Genomic DNA, 21,361 nt, shown 5'->3' with positions numbered 1-21,361 from the left:
AACTCTTGTGCATCGAATTGGTGATGCCATCCAGCCATCTCATCCTCTGTCATCCCCTCTCCTCCTGTCCCCAACCCCTCCCAGCATCAGGGTCTTTTCCAATGAGTCAACTCTTCGCATGAGGTGGCCAAAGTATTGGAGGTTCACCCTCAGCATCAGTCCTTCCAGTGAACACCCAGGACTGATCTTCTTTAGGATGGACTGGTTGGATCTCCTTGCAGTCCAAGGGACTCTCAAGAGTCTTCTCCAACATCACAGTTCAAAAGCATCAATTCTTCGGTGTTCAGCTTTCTTCACAGTCCAACTCTCACACCCATACATGACCACTGGAAAAATCATAGCCTTGACTAGACGGACCTTTGTTGGCAAAGTAATATCTCTGTTTTTGAATATGCTATCTAGGTTGGTCATAACTTTCCTTCCAAGGAGTAAGCGTCTTTTAATTTCATGGCAGCAATCACCATCTGCATATTAGCAATATCATATATTTGTCTTTCTCTGTATGACTAACTTCACTTAATATGATAATCTCCAGGTCCATCAACATTGCTACAAATGGTATTATCATTCTTTTTAGTTGCTGAGTAGTATTCCTTTGTATATATGAACCACATCTTTATCCATTCAACAGTTGATGGATATTTAAATAGTTTCCATGTCTTGGCTATTGTAAATAGTGCTCTATGAACACAGGGGAGCATGTATCCTTTTGAACAGTGTTTTTCTCCTGATGTATGCCCAGGAGTGAGATTGTTAGATCCTATAATAGCTATATTTTTAGTTTTTAAAGAAACCTCCTCACTATTCTCCATAGAGGCTATACCAGTTTACATTCCCACCAACAGTATAGGAGGGTTTTCTTTTCTCTGCAACTTCTCCAGCATTTATTGTCTGTAGATTTTTTTGTTGATGGCCGTTTTGACTACAATCTACCTGCAATGTAGGAGACCTGGGTTGGGAAGGGCCTCTGGAGAAGGGAATGGCAACCCACTCCAGTATGCTTGCCTGGAGAATCCTACGGACTGAGGAGCCTGGCAGGTTACAATCCGTGGGGTAGCAAAGAGTCAGACACGACTGATTGACTAAGACTACACATTCTGACCAGTGTGAGGCAATATCTTATTGTAGTTTTGACTTGCATTTCTCTAATAATTAGTGATGTTGAGTATCTTTTCATGTGCCTCCTGACTCTCTATATGTCTTTTTGGAAAAATGTCTATTTAGGTCTTCTGCCCATTGTTTGGTTGTTTGCTCTTTTGATTTTTTTTTTTTTTAATTAAAAAAAAATTTTTTTTTTTACTTTACAATACTGTATTGGTTTTCCCATACATCAACATGAATCCACCACGGGTGTACATAAGTTCCCACTCCTGAACCCCCTCCCACCTCCCTCCCCATACCATCCCTCTGGGTTATCCCAGTGCACCAGCCCCAAGCATCCTGTATCCTGCATCAAACCTAGACTGGGGATTTGTTTCTTATATGATATTATACATGTTTCAATGCCATTCTTCCAAATCATCCCACCCTCTCCCTCTCCCACAGAGTCAAAAAGTCTGTTCTGTACATCTGTGTCTCTTTTGCTGTCTCGCATACAGGGTTATCATTACCATCTTTCTAAATTTCTTATTATATTGAGACACATGAGCTGTTTGTAAATTTTGGAGACTAATCTCTTGTCGGTTGCATCTATTGCAAATATTTTCTCCCATCGCAAAGGCTGCCTTTTTATGTTGTCTATGGTTTCCTTTGCCGTGCAAGAGCTTTTAAGTTTGACTAGGTCTCATTTGTTTATTTTTGCTTTTATTTCCATTACTCTAGGATATGGCTCAAAAAAGATATTGCTGTGATTTATGTCAAAGAGTGTTCTGCGTATGTTTTCCTCTAAGAGTTTTATAGTATTCAGTCTTACATTTAGGTCTTTAATCCATTTTGATTTTACATTTTGTGTATGGTGTTAAAAAATGTTCTAATGTCATCTTTTTAAAACATGGAGCTTTGCAGTTTTTCAAGCACCACTTATGTCTTTCCTCTATTGTATAGTCTTGCCTCCTTTGTTGTAGATTAATTGACCATAAGTGTGTGGGTTTATTTCTGGGCTTTCTATCCTGCTCCATATTGATTGATTTATCTATCTAGTGGTACCAGTACCATACTGTTTTGATGACCACAGCTGATTCCTCCAGCTCCATTTTTCTTTCTCAAGATTACTTTGGTTGTTTGGAGTCTTCTGTGTGTCCATACTCATTTTAAGATTTTTTTTTGTTCTGGTTCTGTGAAAAATGCCATTGGTAATTTGATAGGGGTTGCATTGAGTCTGTAGATTGCCTTAGCTAGTATAATCATTTTGACAATATTGGTTCTTCCAATCCCAGAACATAGTATATATTTTCATCTCTTTGTATTGTCTTCAATTTCTTTCATAAAGGTCTTATAGTTTTCAGAGTGTAGGTCTTTGTCTCCTTCAGTTAAGTCACTCATTCGTGTCTGACTCTCTGTGAACCCATGAAACACAGCACGCCAGGCCTCCCTGTCCATCACCAATTCCTGAAGTCCACCCTAACCCATGTCCATTGTGTCAGTGATGTCATCCAACCATTTCATCCTTTGTTGTCCTGTTCTCCTCCTGCCTTCAATCTTTCCCAGCATCAGAGTCTTTTCAAATGAGTCAGCTCTTCGCATAAGGAGGCCAAAGTATTGGAGTTTCAGCTTCAACATCAGTCCTTCCAATGAACACCCAGGACTGATCTCCTTTAGGATGGACTGGTTCGATCTCCTTGCAGTCCAAGGGACTCTCAAGATCTTCTCCAACATCACAGTTCAAAAGCATCAATTATTCAGGTCCAACTCTCACATCTATACATGACCACTGGGAAAACCATAGCCTTGACTAGAAGGACCTTTGTTGGCAAAGTAATGTCTCTGCTTTTGAATATGCTGTTTAGGTTGGTCATAACTTCCCTTCCAAGGAGTAAGCGTCTTTTAATTTCACGGCTGCAATCACCGTCTGCAGTGATTTTGCAGCCCAACAAAATAAACGCAGCCACTGTTTCCCCATCTGTTTCCCATGAAGTGATGGGACTGGATGCCATGATCTTCGTTTCCTGAATGTTGAGCTTTAAGCCCACTTTTCCACTCTCCTCTTTCACTTTCATCAAGAGGCCCTTTAGTTCTTCTTCACTTTCTGCCATTAGGGTGGTGTCATCTGCATATCTGAGGTGACTGATATTTCTCCCAGCAATCTTGATTCCAGCTTGTGCTTCTTCCAACCCATCGTTTCTCATGATGTACTCTGCACATAAGTTAAATAAGCAGGGTGACAATATACAGCCTTGACGTACTCCTTTTCCTATGTCCAGTTCTAACTGTTGCTTCCTGACCTGCATACAGGTTTCTCAAGAGGCAGGTCAGGTGCTCTGGTATTCCCATCTCTTTCAGAATTTTCCACAGGTTATTGTGATCCACAGAGTCAAAGGCTTTGGCATAGTCAACAAAGCAGAAATAGATATTTTTCTGGAACTCTCTTGCTTTTTTGTTGATCCAGCAGATGTTGGCAATTTGGTCTCTGGTTCCTCTGCCTTTTCTAAATCCAACTAGAACATCTGGAAGTTTACGGATCATGTATTGCTGAAGCCTGGCTTGGAGAATTTTGAGCATTACTTTGCTAGCATGTGAGATGAGTGCAATTGTGCAGTAGTTTGAGCATTCTTTGGCATTGCCTTTCTTTGGGATTGGAATGAAAACTGATCTTTTCCAGTCCTGTGCCACTGCTGAGTTTTCCAAATTTGCTGCCATATTGAGTGCAGCACTTTCACAGCATCATCTTTCAGGATTTGAAATAGCTCAACTGGAATTCCATCACCTCCACTAACTTTGTTCATAATGATGCTTCCTAAGGCCCACCTGACTTCATATTCCAGGATGTCTGGCTCTAGGTGAGTGTGAGCGATCACACCTTTATGATTATCTGGGTGGTGAAGATCTTTTTTGTACAGTTCTTCTGTGTATTCTTGCCACTTTTCTCTCCTTAGGTAGGATTGTTTCTTTAATTTCTTTTTCTGTTCTTTTGTTGTTAGCATATAGAAGTGCAACAAATTTCTGTGTATGAATTTTGTATCCTACAACTTTACTGAATTCGTTGATGAGCTCTAGTAGTTTTCTAGTTCAGTTCAGTTCAGTCGCTCAGTCGTGTCTGACTCTTTGCGACCCCATGAATCGCAGCACGCCAGGCCTCCCTGTTCATCACCATCTCCCGGAGTTCACCCAGACTCAAGTCCATCGAGTCAGCGATGCCATCCAGCCATCTCATCCTCTGTCGTCCCCTTCTCCTCCTGCCCCCAATCCCTCCCAGCATCAGAGTCTTTTCTAGTGAGTCAACTCTTTGCATGAGGTGGCCAAAGTACTGGAGTTTCAGCTTTAGCATCATTCCTTCCAAAGAAATCCCAGGGTTGATCTTCAGAATGGACTGGTTGGATCTCTTGCAGTCCAAGGGACTCTCAAGAGTCTTCTCCAACACCACAGTTCAAAAGCAACAATTCTTCGGTGCTCAGCCTTCTTCATAGTTCAACTCTAGCACCTTTAAAATTTTCTATGTATAGAAATCATGTCATCTGCAAACAAACATCACCATCCAAAACCTATGGGTTGTGGAAAAAGCAATTATAGGAGGGAAGTTTATAGCAATGCTATCTTGCTTAAGCACGCAAGAAAAATCACAAATTAACCACATAACCTTACACCTAAAGCCACTAGAGAAAGAAGAACAACAACAACAACAAAAAATCCAAAGATAGTAAAAAGAAAGAATCATAAAGATTAGAGAAGAAGTAAATAAAATAGAATTGAAGAAAACAATAGCAAAGATAAAACTAAGAGTTGGTTCAAAAAGATAAGCAAAATTGATAAGCCTTTCACTGAACTCATCAGAAAAAAAAGAGAGAGGACTCAAATCAATAAAATTAGAAATGAAAAAGAAGTTACAGTGGACACCACAAAAATACAAAAGATTGTAAAAGACCACTACAAGCAACTACATGCCAATAAAATGGACAACCTGGAAGAAATGGATAAATTCTTAGACAGGAGTAGTCTCCTAAAAATAAATCAGGAAGAAATAGAAAATATGAAGTACACTTTAGATTAAAGGAACTTAATAGAATATATAGAACATCCTATGTAACAACCGCAGAATATACATACTTCTCAAGTGCACATAAAAGATAGATCATAAGTTAGGTCGTGAAATAAGCTTTAACAAATTTAAGAAGATTGCAGTCATATCTGAAAGGGTGAAGGACAGGGAAGCCTGGTGTGCTACAGTCTATGGGGTCTCAGAGTCGGACATGACTTAGCAACTAAACAACAACAAAATTATATCGAGTATCTTTTCCAACCTCTTTGGAAATTGGAAGTTATTTATTATAAAATTCGAAATTAATAACAAAAGGAAACTGAAAATTCACAAGCATGATGAAATTAAACAGCACTCTCCAGGACAATCAATGGATCAAAGAAGAAATCAAAAGAGAAACAAAAATATGATACCAAGGAAAATGCAAGTACAACATAAAAAAAGCCATGGAATGCAGCAAAAGCATTTTAAAACAATTTTTAACACAGTTTATAACAATAAATTCCTATGTTAAAAAAGAGAGAACTCAAATTAGCACCCCAACTTTACACCTCAAGGAACCAGGAAACTAAACTTAAAGCTAGCAGAGGAAGGAAGTAACAAAGATCAGAGCAGAGATAAATAAAATAGAGATTAGAAAATATAAAATATCAATGAAGCAGAGGGTTTTTTTTAAATCAACAAAATTGACAAACTATTAGCTAGACTGACCAAAAACTAGACTTCTTCATTGAGAAAACTCAAATGAATAAAATCAGAAATGAGAGGAAACATTAAAACTGATACCACAGAAATACAAAGGATCATAAGCATGTACTACAAATAATTATATGCTAACAAACTGGATGGCCTTTAAGGAATGGATAAATTTCAGAAACATACAACCTACTAAGAACCAATCATGAAGCAACAAAATATTAGCAAGCTTAATTTAATGGTACACTTAAAGAATCATACACCCTGATAAAGTGGGAGGAACCAAAGAGCCTCTTGATGAAAGTGAAAGAGGAGAGTGAAAAAACTGGCTTAAAATGGAACATTCAAAAAACTAAGATCATGCATCCAGTCCCATAATTTCATGACAAATAGATTGGGAAACAATGGAAACAGTGGCAGACTTTATTTTCTTGAGCTCCGAAATCACTGCATATGGTGATTATAGCCATGAAATTAAAAGGTGCTAGCTCCTTGGAAGAAAAGCTACAACAAACTTAGCATATTAAAAAGCAGAAACATTACTTTGCTGAAAATGTCCATCTAGTCAAAGCTACAGTTTTGCCAGTAGTCATGTATGGATGTGAGAGTTGGACCATAAAGAAAGCTGAGCGCCTAAGAATCGATGCTTTTGAACTGTGGTGTTGGAGAAGATCTTGAGAATCCCTTGGACAGTGAGATCAAACCTGTCAATCTTAAAGGAAATCAGTCCTGAATATTCATTGGAAGGACTGATGCTGAAGCTGAAGCTCCAATGCTTTGGCCACCTGATGTGAAGAACTGACTCATTGGAAAAGACCCTGGTGCTGGGAAAGATTGAAGGCAGGAGGAGAAGGGGATGCAGAAGATGAGATGGTTGGATGCCATCACTGACTCTATGGACATGAGTTTGGGTAATCTCTGGGAGTTGGTGATGGACAGGTAAGCCTGGTGTGCTGCAGTCCATGGGGTCACAAATAGTTGGACACAACTGAGTGACTGAACTGAACTGAACTGATAAAGTGGGAAGTGGGATTTATCCCTGGGATGCAAGAATAGTTCAACATACACAATCATTAATGTGATACATCACATTAACGTAAAGAAGGATAAAAATAGTATGACCAATTCAATACATACAGGTAATGTAGCTCATATTGTATTCATATGTCAAAACATCATGTTGTACACTATAAATATATATCGTTGTATCTGTCAATTATAACTCAATAAGAATATTGATCTCTGCATTTTCTCATGACATTTTCACAGATGCCTGGGTTACAGGTTTGTTGAAAGTGAGTACTCTGATTCTGAACTGTTATCAAATTTACATTTATTATGATATATTCCAATTTCATAGGGGCTTCCCTCATAGCTCAGTTGTTAAAGAATTCGCCTGCAATGCAGGAGACCCCAGTTTGATTCCTGGGTCGGGAAGATCCGCTGGAGAAGGGATAGGCTACCCACTCCAGTATTCTTGGGCTCCCTTTGTGGCTCAGCTGGTAAAGAATCTGCCTGCAATGTGGGAGACCTGGGTTTGACCCCTGGGTTGGGAAGGTCCTCTGGAGAAGGGAAAGGCTACCCACTCCAGTATTCTGGCCTGGAGAGTTCCATGGACTGTATAGTCCATGGGGTTGCAAGAGTCGGACACGACTGAGCTTCACTAATTCCAGTTTCATAGTTTTTAGCTGAGCAACAGTTACCATTATGCAGATGGGTGATAAGACTCTCCTCAGTTCTCCAATGTGTCTGTGGGAGACATACTTCAGTGGTGGCAATGATTGTCTATTTCAGAAGAAGTACTGTCACAGGACTTAAAGATACTGAAACAGCAGTTATTGGATTAATTGTATGGTTGTCAAAGTTATCTTTAGAGAACTGTTTTTGCAAAAATCAAAATTATGGCATACTTTTTCAATAGACCACTAATGACACATTGCTGTGTACCCATATGTTTAGTTTAATAGGATATATACCCATCACACATGGGCAACTATGATGTGATGACCATTCTCTGAGCATCCATAACCATTCAGCTAACAGAGCTTAGGAACAAATCAATACAATACTCATGGCCAAGGATAAAAACACTTTTAGCCATATGATGTCTGCAAAGAAGTGGAATCCCATGTCATGGAACATCTTTTTGTTCCCATAGATAGCTGTTAATTTTCAAATTACATGTTATGGCATTCCCTCTCTAAATTCTGTCCAGAAACGCTTCCAGGTCTGATGGAGATGTTGCTTCTGTATCTTGTATGCAGAACTTAGTGTTGACAAAATGGCATTTATCACACTGGTTAATTCTCCATTTGTGTATCTATATCCCTGGGGCAATTACGTAAGTCCTACAATATTGTAATTGTAATACCGTTCAATTCAGTTCAGTTGCTCTGTTGTGTCCGACTCTTTGCAACCCTATGGACCACAGCACGCCAGGCCTCCCTGTACATCACCAACTCCCAGAGATTACCCAAACTCATGTCCATTGACTCAGTGATGCCATCCAACCATCTCATCCTCTGTCATCCCCTTCTTCTCCCGCCTTCAATCTTTCCCAGCATCAGGGTCTTTTCAAATGAGTCAGCTCTTCACATCAGGTGGCCAAAGTATTCCAGTCTCAGCTTCAGCATCAGTCCTTCCAATGAACACCCAGGACTGATCTCCTTTAGGATGGACTGGTTGGATCTCCTTGCAGTCCAAGGGACTCTCAAGATCTTCTCCAACACCACAGTTCAAAAGCATCAATTCTTTGGCGCTCAGCTTTCTTCACAGTCTAACTCTTACATCCGTACATGACCACTGGAAAAACCATAGCCTTGACTAGAAGGACCTTTGCTGGCAAAGTAATGTCTCTGCTTTTGAATATGTTATCTAGGTTGATCATAACTTCCCTTCCAAGGAATAAGCGTCTTTTAATTTCATGGCTGCAATCACCATCTGCAGTGATTTTGCAGCCCAACAAAATAAAGGCAGCCACTGTTTCCCCATCTATTTCCCATGAAGTGATGGGACTGGATGCCATGATCTTCGTTTTCTGAATGTTGAGCTTTAAGCCCACTTTTCCACTTTCCTCTTTCACTTTCATCAAGAGGCCCTTTAGTTCTTCTTCACTTTCTGCCATTAGGGTGGTGTCATCTGCATATCTGAGGTGACTGATATTTCTCCCAGCAATCTTGATTCCAGCTTGTGCTTCTTCCAGCCCAGCATTTCTCATGATGTACTCTGCATATAAGTTAAATAAGCAGGGTGACAATATACAGCTTGACATACTCGTTTTCCTATTTGGAATCAGTCTGTTGGCCCATGTCGAGTTTTAACTGTTGCTTCCTGACCTGCATACAGGTTTCTCAAGAGGCAGGTCAGGTGCTCTGGTATTCCCATCTCTTTCAGAATTTTCCACAGGTTATTGTGATCCACACAGTCAAAGGCTTTGGCATAGTCAAGAAAGCAGAAATAGATGTTTTTCTGGAACTCTCTTGCTTTTTTGATGATCCAGCAGATGTTGGCAATTTGGTCTCTGGTTTCTCTGCCTCTTCTAAATCCAGCTTGAACATCTGGAAGTTCACATTTCACATATTGCTGAAGTCTGGCTTCAGCAGGAGGATTTTGAGCATTATTTTGCTAGCGTGTGAGATGAGTGCAATTGTGCGGTAGTTTGAACATTCTTTGGCATTGCCTTTCTTTGGGATTGGAATGAAAACTGACCTTTTCCAGTCCTGTGGCCACTGCTGAGTTTTCCAAATTTGCTGCCATATTGAGTGCAGCACTTTCACAGCATCATCTTTCAGGATTTGAAATAGCTCAACTGGAATGCCATCACCTCCACTAGCTTTGTTCATAGTGATACTTCCTAAGGCCCACTTGACTTCACATTCCAGGATGTCTTGTTCTAGGTGAGTGATCACACCATCGTGACTATCTGGGTCATGAAGATCTTTTTTGTATAGTTCTTCTGTGTATTTTTGCCACTTCTTAATATCTTCTGCTTCTGTTAGGTCCATACCATTTCTGTTCTTTATTGAGCCTATCTTTGCATGAAATATTCCCTTGGTATCTCTAATTTTCTTGAAGAGATCTCTAATCTTTCCTATTCTGTTGTTTTCCTCTATTTCTTTGCATTGATCACTGAGGATTTCTTATCTCTCCTTGCTATTTTTTGGAACTCTGCATTCAAATGGGTATATCTTTCCTTTTCTTCTTTGCTTTTCACTTCTCTTCTTTTCACAGCTATCTGTAAGGCCTTCTCAGACAGCCATTTCACTTTTTGCTTTTCTTTTTCTTGGGGATGGTCTTGATCCCTGTCTCCTGTAGAAGGTCACAAACCTCCATCCATTGTTCATCAGGCACTCTGTCCATTAGATCTAGTCCCTTAAATCTATTTCTCACTTCCACTGTATAATCATAAGAGATTTGACTTAGGTCACAGCTAAATGTCTAGCGGTTTTCTCTGCTTTCTTCAATTTGGCAGTAAGTAGTTCATGATCTGAGCCACAGTCAGCTCCCAGTCTTGTTCTTGCTGACTGTATAGAGCTTCTCTATCTTTGGCTGCAAAGAATATAATCAATCTGATTTTGGTGTTAGCCATCTGGTGATGTCATGTGTAGAGTCTTCTCTTGTGTTGTTGGAAGAGGGTTTTTGCTATGACTAGTGCATTCTCTTGGCAGAACTCTATTAGCCTTTGCCCTGCTTCATTCTGTACTCGAAGGCCAAATTTGCCTGTTACTCCAGGTGTTTCTTGACTTCCTACTTTTGCATTCCCATCCCCTGTAATGAAAAGGACATCTTTTGGGGGTGTTAGTTCTAAAAGGTCTTGTAGGTTCTCATAGAACCGTTCAACTTCAGCATCTTCAGCATTACTGGCCAGGGCATAGACTTAGATTACTGTGATATTGAATGGTTTGCCTTGGAAAAAAACAGAGATCATTCTGTTGTTTTTGAGACTACATTCAAGTACTGCATTTTAGACTCTTTTGTTGACTATGATGGCTACTCCATTTCTTCCAAGGAATTCCTGCCCACCGTAGCAGATATAATGGTCATGTGAGTTAAATTTACCCATTCCATTCCATTTTAGTTCGCTGATTCCTAAAATGTCAATGTTCACTCTTGCCATCTCCTGTTTAACCACTTCCAATGTGCCTTGATTCATGGACCTAACATTCCAGGTTCCTATGCAATATTGCTGTTTACAGCATTGGACCTTGCTTCTATTATCAGTCACATCCACAACTGGGTGTTGTTTTTGCTTTGGCCCCATCTCTTCATTCTTTCTCGAGTTAGTTCTCCACTGATCTCCAGTAGCATATTGGGCACCTACTGACCTGGTGAATTCATCTTTCAGTGTCCTACATTTTTGCCTTTTCATACTATTCATGGGGTTCTCAAGGCAAGAATACTGAAGTATTTGTAATACTGAAGTAATTGTAATAAGTATTCTTTTTTTGTTGTAATTTTCTGAATATTTAACTATATGGACACAATGATTATTCAAAGTTAAATAAAAGGGGGCTGTCCTAAGATGGCAGAGGAATAGGACGGGGAGACCACTTTCTCCCCCACAAATCCATCAAAAGAACATTTCAACGCTGAGTAAACTCTACAAAACAACTTCTGAATGCTGGCAGAGGACATCAGGCACCCAGAAAAGCAGATCATTATCTTCAAAAACAGGTAGGAAAAATATAAAAGATGATAAAAGAGACAAAGGAGGTAGAGAGGGAGCTCCTTCCCAGGAAGGGAGTCTTAAAAAGAGAGAAGTTTCCAAACACCAGGAAACACTCTCACTGCTGAGTCTGTGGTGAGCCTTGGAAACACAGAGGGCAATATAACAGGGAAGAAAAATAAATGAATAATTAAAATCAACAGATTATGAGCCCAATGGTAACTCCCCCAGTGGAGAAGCAGCACAGATGCCTGCATCCGCCACTAGCAAGTGGGGGCTGGGCAGGAAGGCACAGGCGGCAGTGCTTTTTAAGAATTGGGCTGGAATGCCCAGAATGTAACCAGAGCGAACTAACTTGGGCTAGCATACCAGACTGTGGGATAGCTACCATACGAAAAGCTCTAACATAAGACACCACCAGGACCACACACACAACAAAGGATGGAACAGAAATAGCCAGCTGCAGACCATCCCCCGCCAGTGACAGGCAGCCAGAGCTGTAAGGGCAGGAAGGGGGCAATTGCAGCCCCGGAGAGACTTTACTTACCAAACTGCAAGCTGGCTTCTTTGCTAACTAAGACTTCTTGGGGTTCTGGACAGTCATCATCTGCCTGACAAGCGGCGCCAGCGGTACACCCAGAAAACTGAGCAGCAGGGAAAGGTGATAAGTCGCAGCGACCGCGCTCGCTAAACACCTGAGCTACTCGGTCCTGGGAAGGGCGCAAAACACAGGCCCAACCGAATCTGCGCCTCTGAGGGCTACCTGAGAGCCGAGCCTGAGTGGCTTAGACCAGCAAGGTGCATGCAGCCTAGGGCCGGCCTCAGACGGTTCCCGGCAGAGCAACGTAGAGCCTGAGCGGTGTGTGCCATGTGCAGGGGCAGGCCCAGCGGGGCTGAGACACTGCAAACACACGCCAGTGTTATTTGTTTGCAGCATCCCTCCCTCCCCACAGCGCGACTGAACAAGTTGAGCCTAAAAGAAAAATAGTGTCCACCACTGCCCCCATGTGTCAGGGCGGAAATCAGACACTGAAGAGACCAGCAAACAGAAGAAGCTAAACAGAGGGAACCGCCTTGGAAGTGACCCCACACTGCCCGCAACACCAGAGAAAGTCCCAAAAATATCTTTATTATTTTTATGACCATTCTCTCTTTTGTTGTTGTTGTTGTTTGTTTCTTCTTTTCTTTTTCTTCTCCTTTTTTTTAAACTTTAAAAAATTTTTAAGTCCTCTATTTCTCCTTTAATTTTAATTTTTATAACCTACTATCACTTTTCAAAAAAAAGACCCTATTTTTAAAGCAAATGCCGTATATATGTATTTTTTGTGGTTGTTGTTGTTTTTTTTAATAATTCTGGTGACTTTTTTTCCTTTCTTCTTGTTCTTCTTTTCTTTAATATTGTATTTTTGAAAATCCAACCTCTACTCTAGATTTTTAATCTTTGCTTTTTGGTATTTGTTGTCAATTTTGTACATTTAAAAACCCAATCTTCAGTACCCAATTTTACCTGAGAGCGAGATTACTGGCTTGACCACTCCTCCTTTGGACTCTCCTTTTTCTCCACCAGGTTGTCTCTGTCTCCTCCCTCCCCCTTCTCTTCTCTACCCAACTCTGTAAATCTCTGTGTGTTCCAGACAATGGAGAACACTTAGGAAACTGGTTACTGGCTGGATCTGTCTCTCTCCTTTTCATTTCCCTCTTTTATCCTCCTGGCCACCTCTGTCTCCTTCCTCCCTCTCCTCTTCTCTGTATAAGTCTGTGAACATCTCTGAGCGGTCCAGACTGAGGAGCGCACATAAGGAAGTGATTACTGACTAGCTTGCTCTCTCCTCTTTTGATCCCACCTCATCTAATTCCAGTCACCTCTAACTACCCCTCCCTCTTCTCTTCTCCATGTAACTCAGTGAACCTCTCTGGGTGTCCCTCAATGTGGAGAAACTTTTCATCTTTAACCTAGATGTTCTATCATCGGTGCTATATAGATGGAAAAGTCTTGAGGCTACTGTAAAAATAAAACTGAAAACCAGAAGCAGGAGGCTTAAGTCCAAATCCTGAGAACATCAGAGAACTCCTGAATCCAGGGAACATTAATCGACAGGAGCTCATCAAATGCCTCCATACCTACACTGAAACCAAGCACCACCCAAGGGCCAGCAAGTTCCAGAGCAAGACATACCACACAAATTCTCCAGCAACACAGGAACACACCCCTGAGCTTCAATATACAGGCAGCTCAAGTTACTCCCAAACCATAGACGTCTCATAACTCATTACTGGACACTTCATTGCACTCCAGAGAGAAGAAATCCAGCTCTACCCACCAGAACTCCGACACAAGCTTCCCTAACCAAGAAACCTTGACGAGCCACTGATACAACCCCATCCACAGGGAGGAAACTCCATAATAAAGAGAACTCCACAAATTCCCAGAATACAGAACGGCCACCCCAAATGCAGCAATATAACCGAGATGAAGAGACAGAGGAATACCCAGCAGGTAAAGGAACAGGAGAAATGCCCACCAAACCAAACAAAAGAGGAAGAGATAGGGAATCTACCTGAGAAAGAATTCCGAATAATGATAGTGAAAATGATCCAAAATCTTGAAATCAAAATGGAATCACAGAAAAATAGCCTAGAGACAAGGATTGAGAAGATGCAAGAAAGGTTTAACAAGGACCTAGAAGAAATAAAAAAGAGTCAATATATAATGAATAATGCAATAAATGAGATCAGAAACACTCTGGAGGCAACAAATAGTAGAATATCAGAGGCAGAAGATAGGATTAGTGAAATAGAAGATAGAATGGTAGCAATAAATGAATCAGAGAGGAAACAAGAAAAACGAATTAAAAGAAACGAGGACAATCTCAGAGACCTCCAGGACAATATGAAACGCTCCAACATTCGAATTATAGGAGTCCCAGAAGAAGAAGACCAAAAGAAAGACCATGAGAAAATACTTGAGGAGAGAATAGTTGAAAACTTCCCTAAAATGGGGAAAGAAATAATCACCCTAGTCCAAGAAACTCAGAGAGTTTCAAACAGGATAAACTCAAGGCAAAACACCCCAAGACATATATTAATCAAATTAACAAAGATCAAACACAAAGAACAAATATTAAAAGCAGCAAGGGAAAAACAACAAATAATGCACAAGGGGATTCCCATAAGGATAACTGCAAATCTTTCAATAGAAACGCTTCAGGCCAGGAGGGAATGGCAAGACATACTTAAAGTGATGAAAGAAAATAACCTACAGCCCAGATTACTGTACCCAGCAAGGATCTCATTCAAATATGAAGGAGAAATCAAACGCATTCCAGACAAGCAAAAGCTGAGAGAATTCAGCACCACCAAACCAGCTCTCCAACAAATGCTAAAGGATGTTCTCTAGACAGGAAACACAAAAAGGGCATATAAACCTGAACCCAAAACAATAAAGTAAATGGCAACGGGATCATACTCATCAATAATTACCTTAAACCTAAATGGATTGAAACCCCAACCAAAAGGCAAAGACTGGCCGAATGGATACAAAAACAAGACCCCTATATATGCTGCCTACAAGAGACCCACCTCAAAACAAGGGACACATACAGACTGAAAGTGAAGGGCTGGAAAAAGATATTCCATGCAAATAGAGACCAAAAGAAAGCAGGAATAGCAATACTCATATCCGATAAAATAGACTTTAAAACAAAGGCTGTGAAAAGAAACAAAGAAGGCCACTACATAATGATTAATGGATCAATCCAAGAAGAAGATATAACAATTATAAATATATGTGCACCCAACATAGGAGCACCGCAATATCTAAGACAAAACAAGTATGAAAGGGGAAATTAACAATAACACAATAATAGTGGGAGACTTTAATACCCCACTCATATCTATGGACAGACCAACTAAACAGAAAATAAACAAAGAAATGCAAACTTTAAATGATACAATAGACCAGTTAGACCTAATTGATATCTATAGGACATTTCACCCCAAAACAATGAATTTCACCTTTTTTTCAAGTGCTCACGGAACCTTCTCCAGGATAGATAACATCCTGGGCCATAAATCTAAGCTTGATAAATTCAAAAAAAATTGAAATCATTCCAAGCATCTTATCTGACCATAATGCATTAAGATTAGATCTCAATTACAGGAGAAAAACTATTAAAAATTCCAACATATGGAGGCTGAACAACATGCTTCTGAATAACCAACATATCACAGAAGAAATCAAAAAAGAAATCAAATTATGCATAGAAATGAATGAAAATGAAAACACAACAACCCAAAACCTGTGGGACACTATAAAAGCAGTGCTAAGAGGAAAGTTCATAGCAATAGAGGCATACCTCAAGAAACAAGAAAAAAAAAAAAAAAAAACCTAACTCTACACCTAAAGCAACTAGAAAAGGAAGAAATGGAGAACCCTAGAGTTAGCAGAAGGAAAGAAATCTTAAAAATTAGGGCAGAAATAAATGCAAAAGAAACAAAAGAGACCATAGCAAAAATCAACAAAGCCAAAAGCTGGTTCTTTGACAGGATAAATAAAATTGACAAACTGTTAGCCAGACTCATCAAGAAACAAAGGGAGAAAAATCAAATCAATAAAATTAGAAATGAAAATGGAGTGATCACAACAGACAACACAGAAATACAAAGGATCATAAGAGACTACTATCAGCAATTATATGCCAATAAAATGGACAACGTGGAAGAAATAGACAAATTCTTAGAAAAGTACAACTTTCCAAAACTGAACCAGGAAGAAATAGACAATCTTAACAGAAACATCACAAGCACGGAAATGGAAACTGTAATCAGAAATCTTCCAGCAAAAAAAAAGCCCAGGTCCAGACGGCTTCACAGCTGAATTCTACTAAAAATTTAGAGAAGAGCGAACACCTATCCTACTCAAACTCTTCCAGAAAATTGCAAAGGAAGGTAAACTTCCAAACTCATTCTATGAGAACACCATCACCCCAATACCAAAACCTGACAAAGATGCCACCAAAAAAGAAAACTACAGGCCAATATTACTGATGAACATAGATGCAAAAATCCTTAACAAAATTCTAGCAATCAGAATCCAACAACACATTAAAAAGATCATACACCATGACCAAGTGGCCTTTATCCAAGGGATGCAAGGATTCTTCAATATCCACAAATCAATCAGTGTAATACACCATATTAACAAATTGAAAAATAAAAGCCATATGATTGTCTCAATAGATGCAGAGAAGGCCTTTGACAAAATTCAGCATTCATTTATGATAAAAACTTTCCAGAGAGCAGGAATAGAAGGAACATACCTCAACATAATAAAAGCTATATATGACAAACCCACAGCAAACATTATCCTCAATGGTGAAAAATTGAAAGCATTTCCCCTAACGTCAGGAACAAGACAAGGGTGCCCACTTTCACTGCTACTATTCAACATAGTTCTGGAAGTTTTGGCCACAGCAATCAGAGTAGAAAAAGAAATAAAAGGAATCCAAATTGGAAAAGCAGAAGCAAAACTCTCACTGTTTGCAGATGACATGATCCTCTACATAGAAAACCCTAAAGACTCCACCAGAAAATTACTAGAGCTAATCAATGAATATAGTAAAGTTGCAGGATATAAAATCAACACACAGAAATCCCTTGCATTCCTATACACTAGTAATGAGAAAATAGAAAGAGAAATTAAGGAAACAATTTCATTCACCATTGCAACGAAAAGAATAAAATACTTAAGAATATACCTACATAAAGAAACTAAAGACCTATATACAGAAAATTTTAAAACACTGATGAAAGAAATCAAAGAGGACACTAATAGATGGAGAAATATACCATGTTCATGGATTGGAAGAATCAATATAGTGAAAATGAGCATACTACCCAAAGCAATCTACAGATTCAATGCAATCCCTATCAAGCTACCAACAGTATTTTTCACAGAGCTAGAACAAATAATTTCACAATTTGTATGGAAATACAAAAAACCTCGAAGAGCCAAAGCAATCTTGAGAAAGAAGAATGGAACTGGAGGAATCAACCTACCTGACTTCAGGCTCTACTACAAAGCCACAGTCATCAAAACAGTATGGTACTGGCACAAAGACAGACATATAGATCAATGGAACAAAATAGAAAGCCCAGAGATAAATCCACACACCTATGGACACCTTATCATAGACAAAGGAGGCAAGAATATGCAATGGATTAAAGACAATCTCTTTAACAAGTGGTGCTGGGAAAACTGGTCAACCACTTGTAAAAGAATGAAACTAGAACACTTTCTAACACCATACACAAAAATAAACTCAAAATGGATTAAAGATCTAAATGTAAGACCAGAAACTATAAAACTCCTAGAGGAGAACATAGGCAAAACACTCTCTGACATAAGTCACAGCAGGATCCTCTATGATCCACCTCCCAGAATTCTGGAAATAAAAGCAAAAATAAACAAATGGGATCTAATTAAAATTAAAAGCTTCTGCAAAACAAAGGAAACCATAAGCAAGGTGAAAAGACAGCCTTCTGAATGGGAGAAAATAATAGCAAATGAAGCAACTGACAACTAATCTCAAAAATATACAAGCAACTCCTGCAGATCAAGTCCAGAAAAATAAATGACCCTATCAAAAAATGGGCCAAAGAACTAAATAGACATTTCTCCAAAGAAAATATATGGATGGGAACAAACACATGAAAAGATGCTCAACATCACTCATTATCAGAGAAATGCAAATCAAAACCACAATGAAGTACCATTTCACGCCTGTCAGAATGGCAGTGACCCAAAATTCTACAAGCAATAAATGCTGGAGAGGGTGTGGAGAAAAGGAAACCCTCTTACCCTGTTGGTGGGAATGCAAACTAGTATAGCCACTATGGAGAACAGTGTGGAGATTCGTTAAAAAATTGCAAATAGAACTGCCTTATGACCCAGCAATCCCACTGCTTGGCATACACACCGAGGAAACCAGAATTGAAAGAGACACATGTACCCCAGTGTTCATCGCAGCACTGTTTATAATAGCCAGGACATGGAAACAACCTAGATGTCCATCAGCAGATGAATGGATAAGAAAGCTGTGGTACATATACACAATGGAGTATTACCCAGCCATTAAAAAGAATACAATTGAGTCAGTTCTAATGAGGTGGATGAAACTGGAGCCTATTATACACAGTGAAGTAAGCCAGAAAGAAAAACACCAATACAGTGTACTAACACATATATATGGAATTTAGAAAGATGGTAATGATAACCCTCTACGCGAGACAGCAAAAGAGACACACATGTATAGAACGGACTTTTAGACTCTGTGGGAGAGGGAGAGGGTGGGATGATTTGGGAGAATGGCATTGAAACATATATACTATGGTAAAAAACAAATCGCCAGTCTACTTTCGATACAGGATACAGGATGCTTGGGGCTGGTGCATGCAGATGATCCAGAGAGATGATATGGGGTGGGAGGTGGGAGGGGGGTTCAAGATTGGGAACTTATGTACACCTGTGGCAGATTTTGTCAATGTATGGCTAAACCATACAGTATTGTAAAGCAAAATAAAGTAAAAAAAAAAAAAAAAGACAATAAAAAAAAACAAAGTTAAATAAAAGACTTCTCAATTGTTATGATTGATGCTTCATAAAACTGCAGCCATGAAATTAAAAGATGCTTACTCCTTGGAAGAAAAGTTATGACCAACCTAGATAGCTTATTCAAAAGCATAGACATTACTTTGCCGACTAAGGTCCATCTAGTCAAGGCTATGGTTTTTCCTGTGGTCCTGTATGGATGTGAGAGTTGGACTGTGAAGAAGGCTGAGCGCCGAAGAATTGATGCTTTTGAACTGTGGTGTTGGAGAAGACTCTTGAGAGTCCCTTGGACTGCAAGGAGATCCAACCAGTCCACTCTGAAGGAGATCAGCCCTGGGATTTCTTTGGAAGGCCTGATGCTAAAGCTGAAACTCCAGTACTTTGGCCACCTTATGCAAAGAGCTGACTCATTGGAAAATACTCTGATGGTGGGAGGAATTGGGGGCAGGAGGAGAAGGTCAGAGGATGAGATGGCTGGATGGCATCACTGACTCGATGGACGTGAGTCTGAGTGAACTCCGGGAGGTGGTGATGGGCAGGGAGGCCTGGCGTGCTGTGATTCATGGGGTCGCAAAGAACGGACATGACTGAGTGACTGAACTGAACTGAACTGAACTGAAAACTAAGTTGAAATATATATTTCTTTAATGAAAGTATAATTTATAAGCTGAAAGTACTTGAGAATAAAGAAAGCTATGATTGAGAGATACTCACCTGTCTGATAAATAGCCATATATGATGCCTCCCACCAGAATTCCACTCATGACTAGGAATTTAGCCACTGAGATCAGTGACTGAGATTTACATACCAGGTCCCACTGAAAGAGAAGGACACCATCACTGCAGAGCTTCACAGCAGCTTAAAATCTCATTACCATATGTAAAATAGCTAGTGGAAAACAGCTATATAATGCGGGGAGCTCAACCCAGTGCTCTGTGACAACCTAGAGGGGTAGGATGTGGAGGTGGGAGGGAGATTCAAGACGGAATGGAATATGCATACTTAGGGTTTATTCATATTGTTGTATGGCAGAAACCAACACAACTTTGTAAGCAATTATCCTCTGATAAAAAATAAACAATCTCTCAGTGGAAATCTGGTCAAAACTTCTTAATATAACTTGCAAAGTTCAATATTTTGGGCCTTTATCACTCTCTTCAGCTTCTTTTTTTCTGCATTAGTTCAGGTCTCATTTAAACATAACTTCCTTAGGGAAGTGTACTCTAAATCTGTTGGTTTTAATAATCTCTAGTTTACATCAAACTAAGTAGTTCTCAGTCTTGGCCACAGAGTGAACTCATTTGAGGAGATGCAAAATTTTACTAATTAGAACTTTACAGTAGATGTAATATGACTGCTCCAGAATATAGTCTGGGAATGGAGTTTTTCATCAGTCTAGTAAATATTTGTAATATACAATCAAACGATGAACATTACTGACCTGGTATAATATTTTAAACACATTACACAAATTACTGGTTTAGACTTTGGTCATCCCAAGAATAAAAGTACTATAATAGAAGGGTTCATTTCTATTTTGGAATTTGTTAGACAGTGGGCTGCTGTCTATGGGGTCGCACAGAGTCAGACACGACTGAAGCGACTTAGCAGCAGCAGCAACAGCAGACTCATTAAATATGTAGGTGCCTGGCTTTTAATAGAGAGGTAATTGATATTTCCTGAAAGGATGAAGAATGAACACCTACCTAGTGACTAAAGGATAGAAGCATGTTCATTATTCTGTTACCCCTAAACACCCAGATCATGTACTTACAAGAGGTAAATGGGGCCTCTTACCTCAGTTACGATGGTGGAGGAGAAGGAACTTCGGTCATACATCCAGCCGTCCACACAGGGCTCTGTGTCCAGGTCAGTCATGTTGGGGAAGGTCCCATTCAGGTAAAGGAACTGCCACTGGGGGCGGCTGAAGCGACGACACTTCTCTGGCCTTAGGTTTGAGTCCAGTGGGATGGAGATTCTCAGGAGGGCATCTTGACTGAGGGTCCCAGTGTCATTAGCAGAGCCAGTGTCATTGTCCAAGATGTGGACCCAGCAGCGATGACCAGGGATGGCTGCAGTGAAGTTCTCCAGTAGGATGTGAGGGTACACTATGAGGCTAGAGATACAAAAGAAAACCATCTGAAGGATCTGGAATCTCCCCAGGCCTCCAACTTGATCCAGAAGGTCCTGAAAGGCCATCAAGGATGAGCCGGTGATCCTCAAAAGGAGGCAAAATGACTATCTAGAAAAGTTCAAGGG

The 21,361-nt window shown here is 39.9% G+C and overlaps 1 protein-coding gene across 1 annotated transcript in view; it reads right to left on the bottom strand.

Annotated features, from left to right (window-relative positions):
- Positions 1-21,301, bottom strand: part of LOC128068890 (organic anion transporter 7-like) — a 44,431-nt gene extending 23,130 nt beyond the window's left edge. The window contains exons 1-2 of the mRNA XM_052662155.1: positions 20,900-21,301; positions 19,816-19,919 (exon numbers count right to left, since the gene is read on the bottom strand). Coding sequence (XP_052518115.1) covers positions 19,816-19,919; positions 20,900-21,301 — 506 coding nt within the window. The remainder of the gene's footprint in view (positions 1-19,815; positions 19,920-20,899) is intronic.
- Between the last annotated feature and the right edge of the window lie 60 nt (positions 21,302-21,361).

Source organism: Budorcas taxicolor, chromosome 25 (genome assembly GCF_023091745.1).
Source record: "Budorcas taxicolor isolate Tak-1 chromosome 25, Takin1.1, whole genome shotgun sequence".
Lineage (NCBI taxonomy): Eukaryota > Metazoa > Chordata > Mammalia > Artiodactyla > Bovidae > Budorcas > Budorcas taxicolor.
The sequence above is the reverse complement of the archived record's forward strand: the minus strand, read 5'-3'. Positions and strand labels throughout refer to the sequence as shown.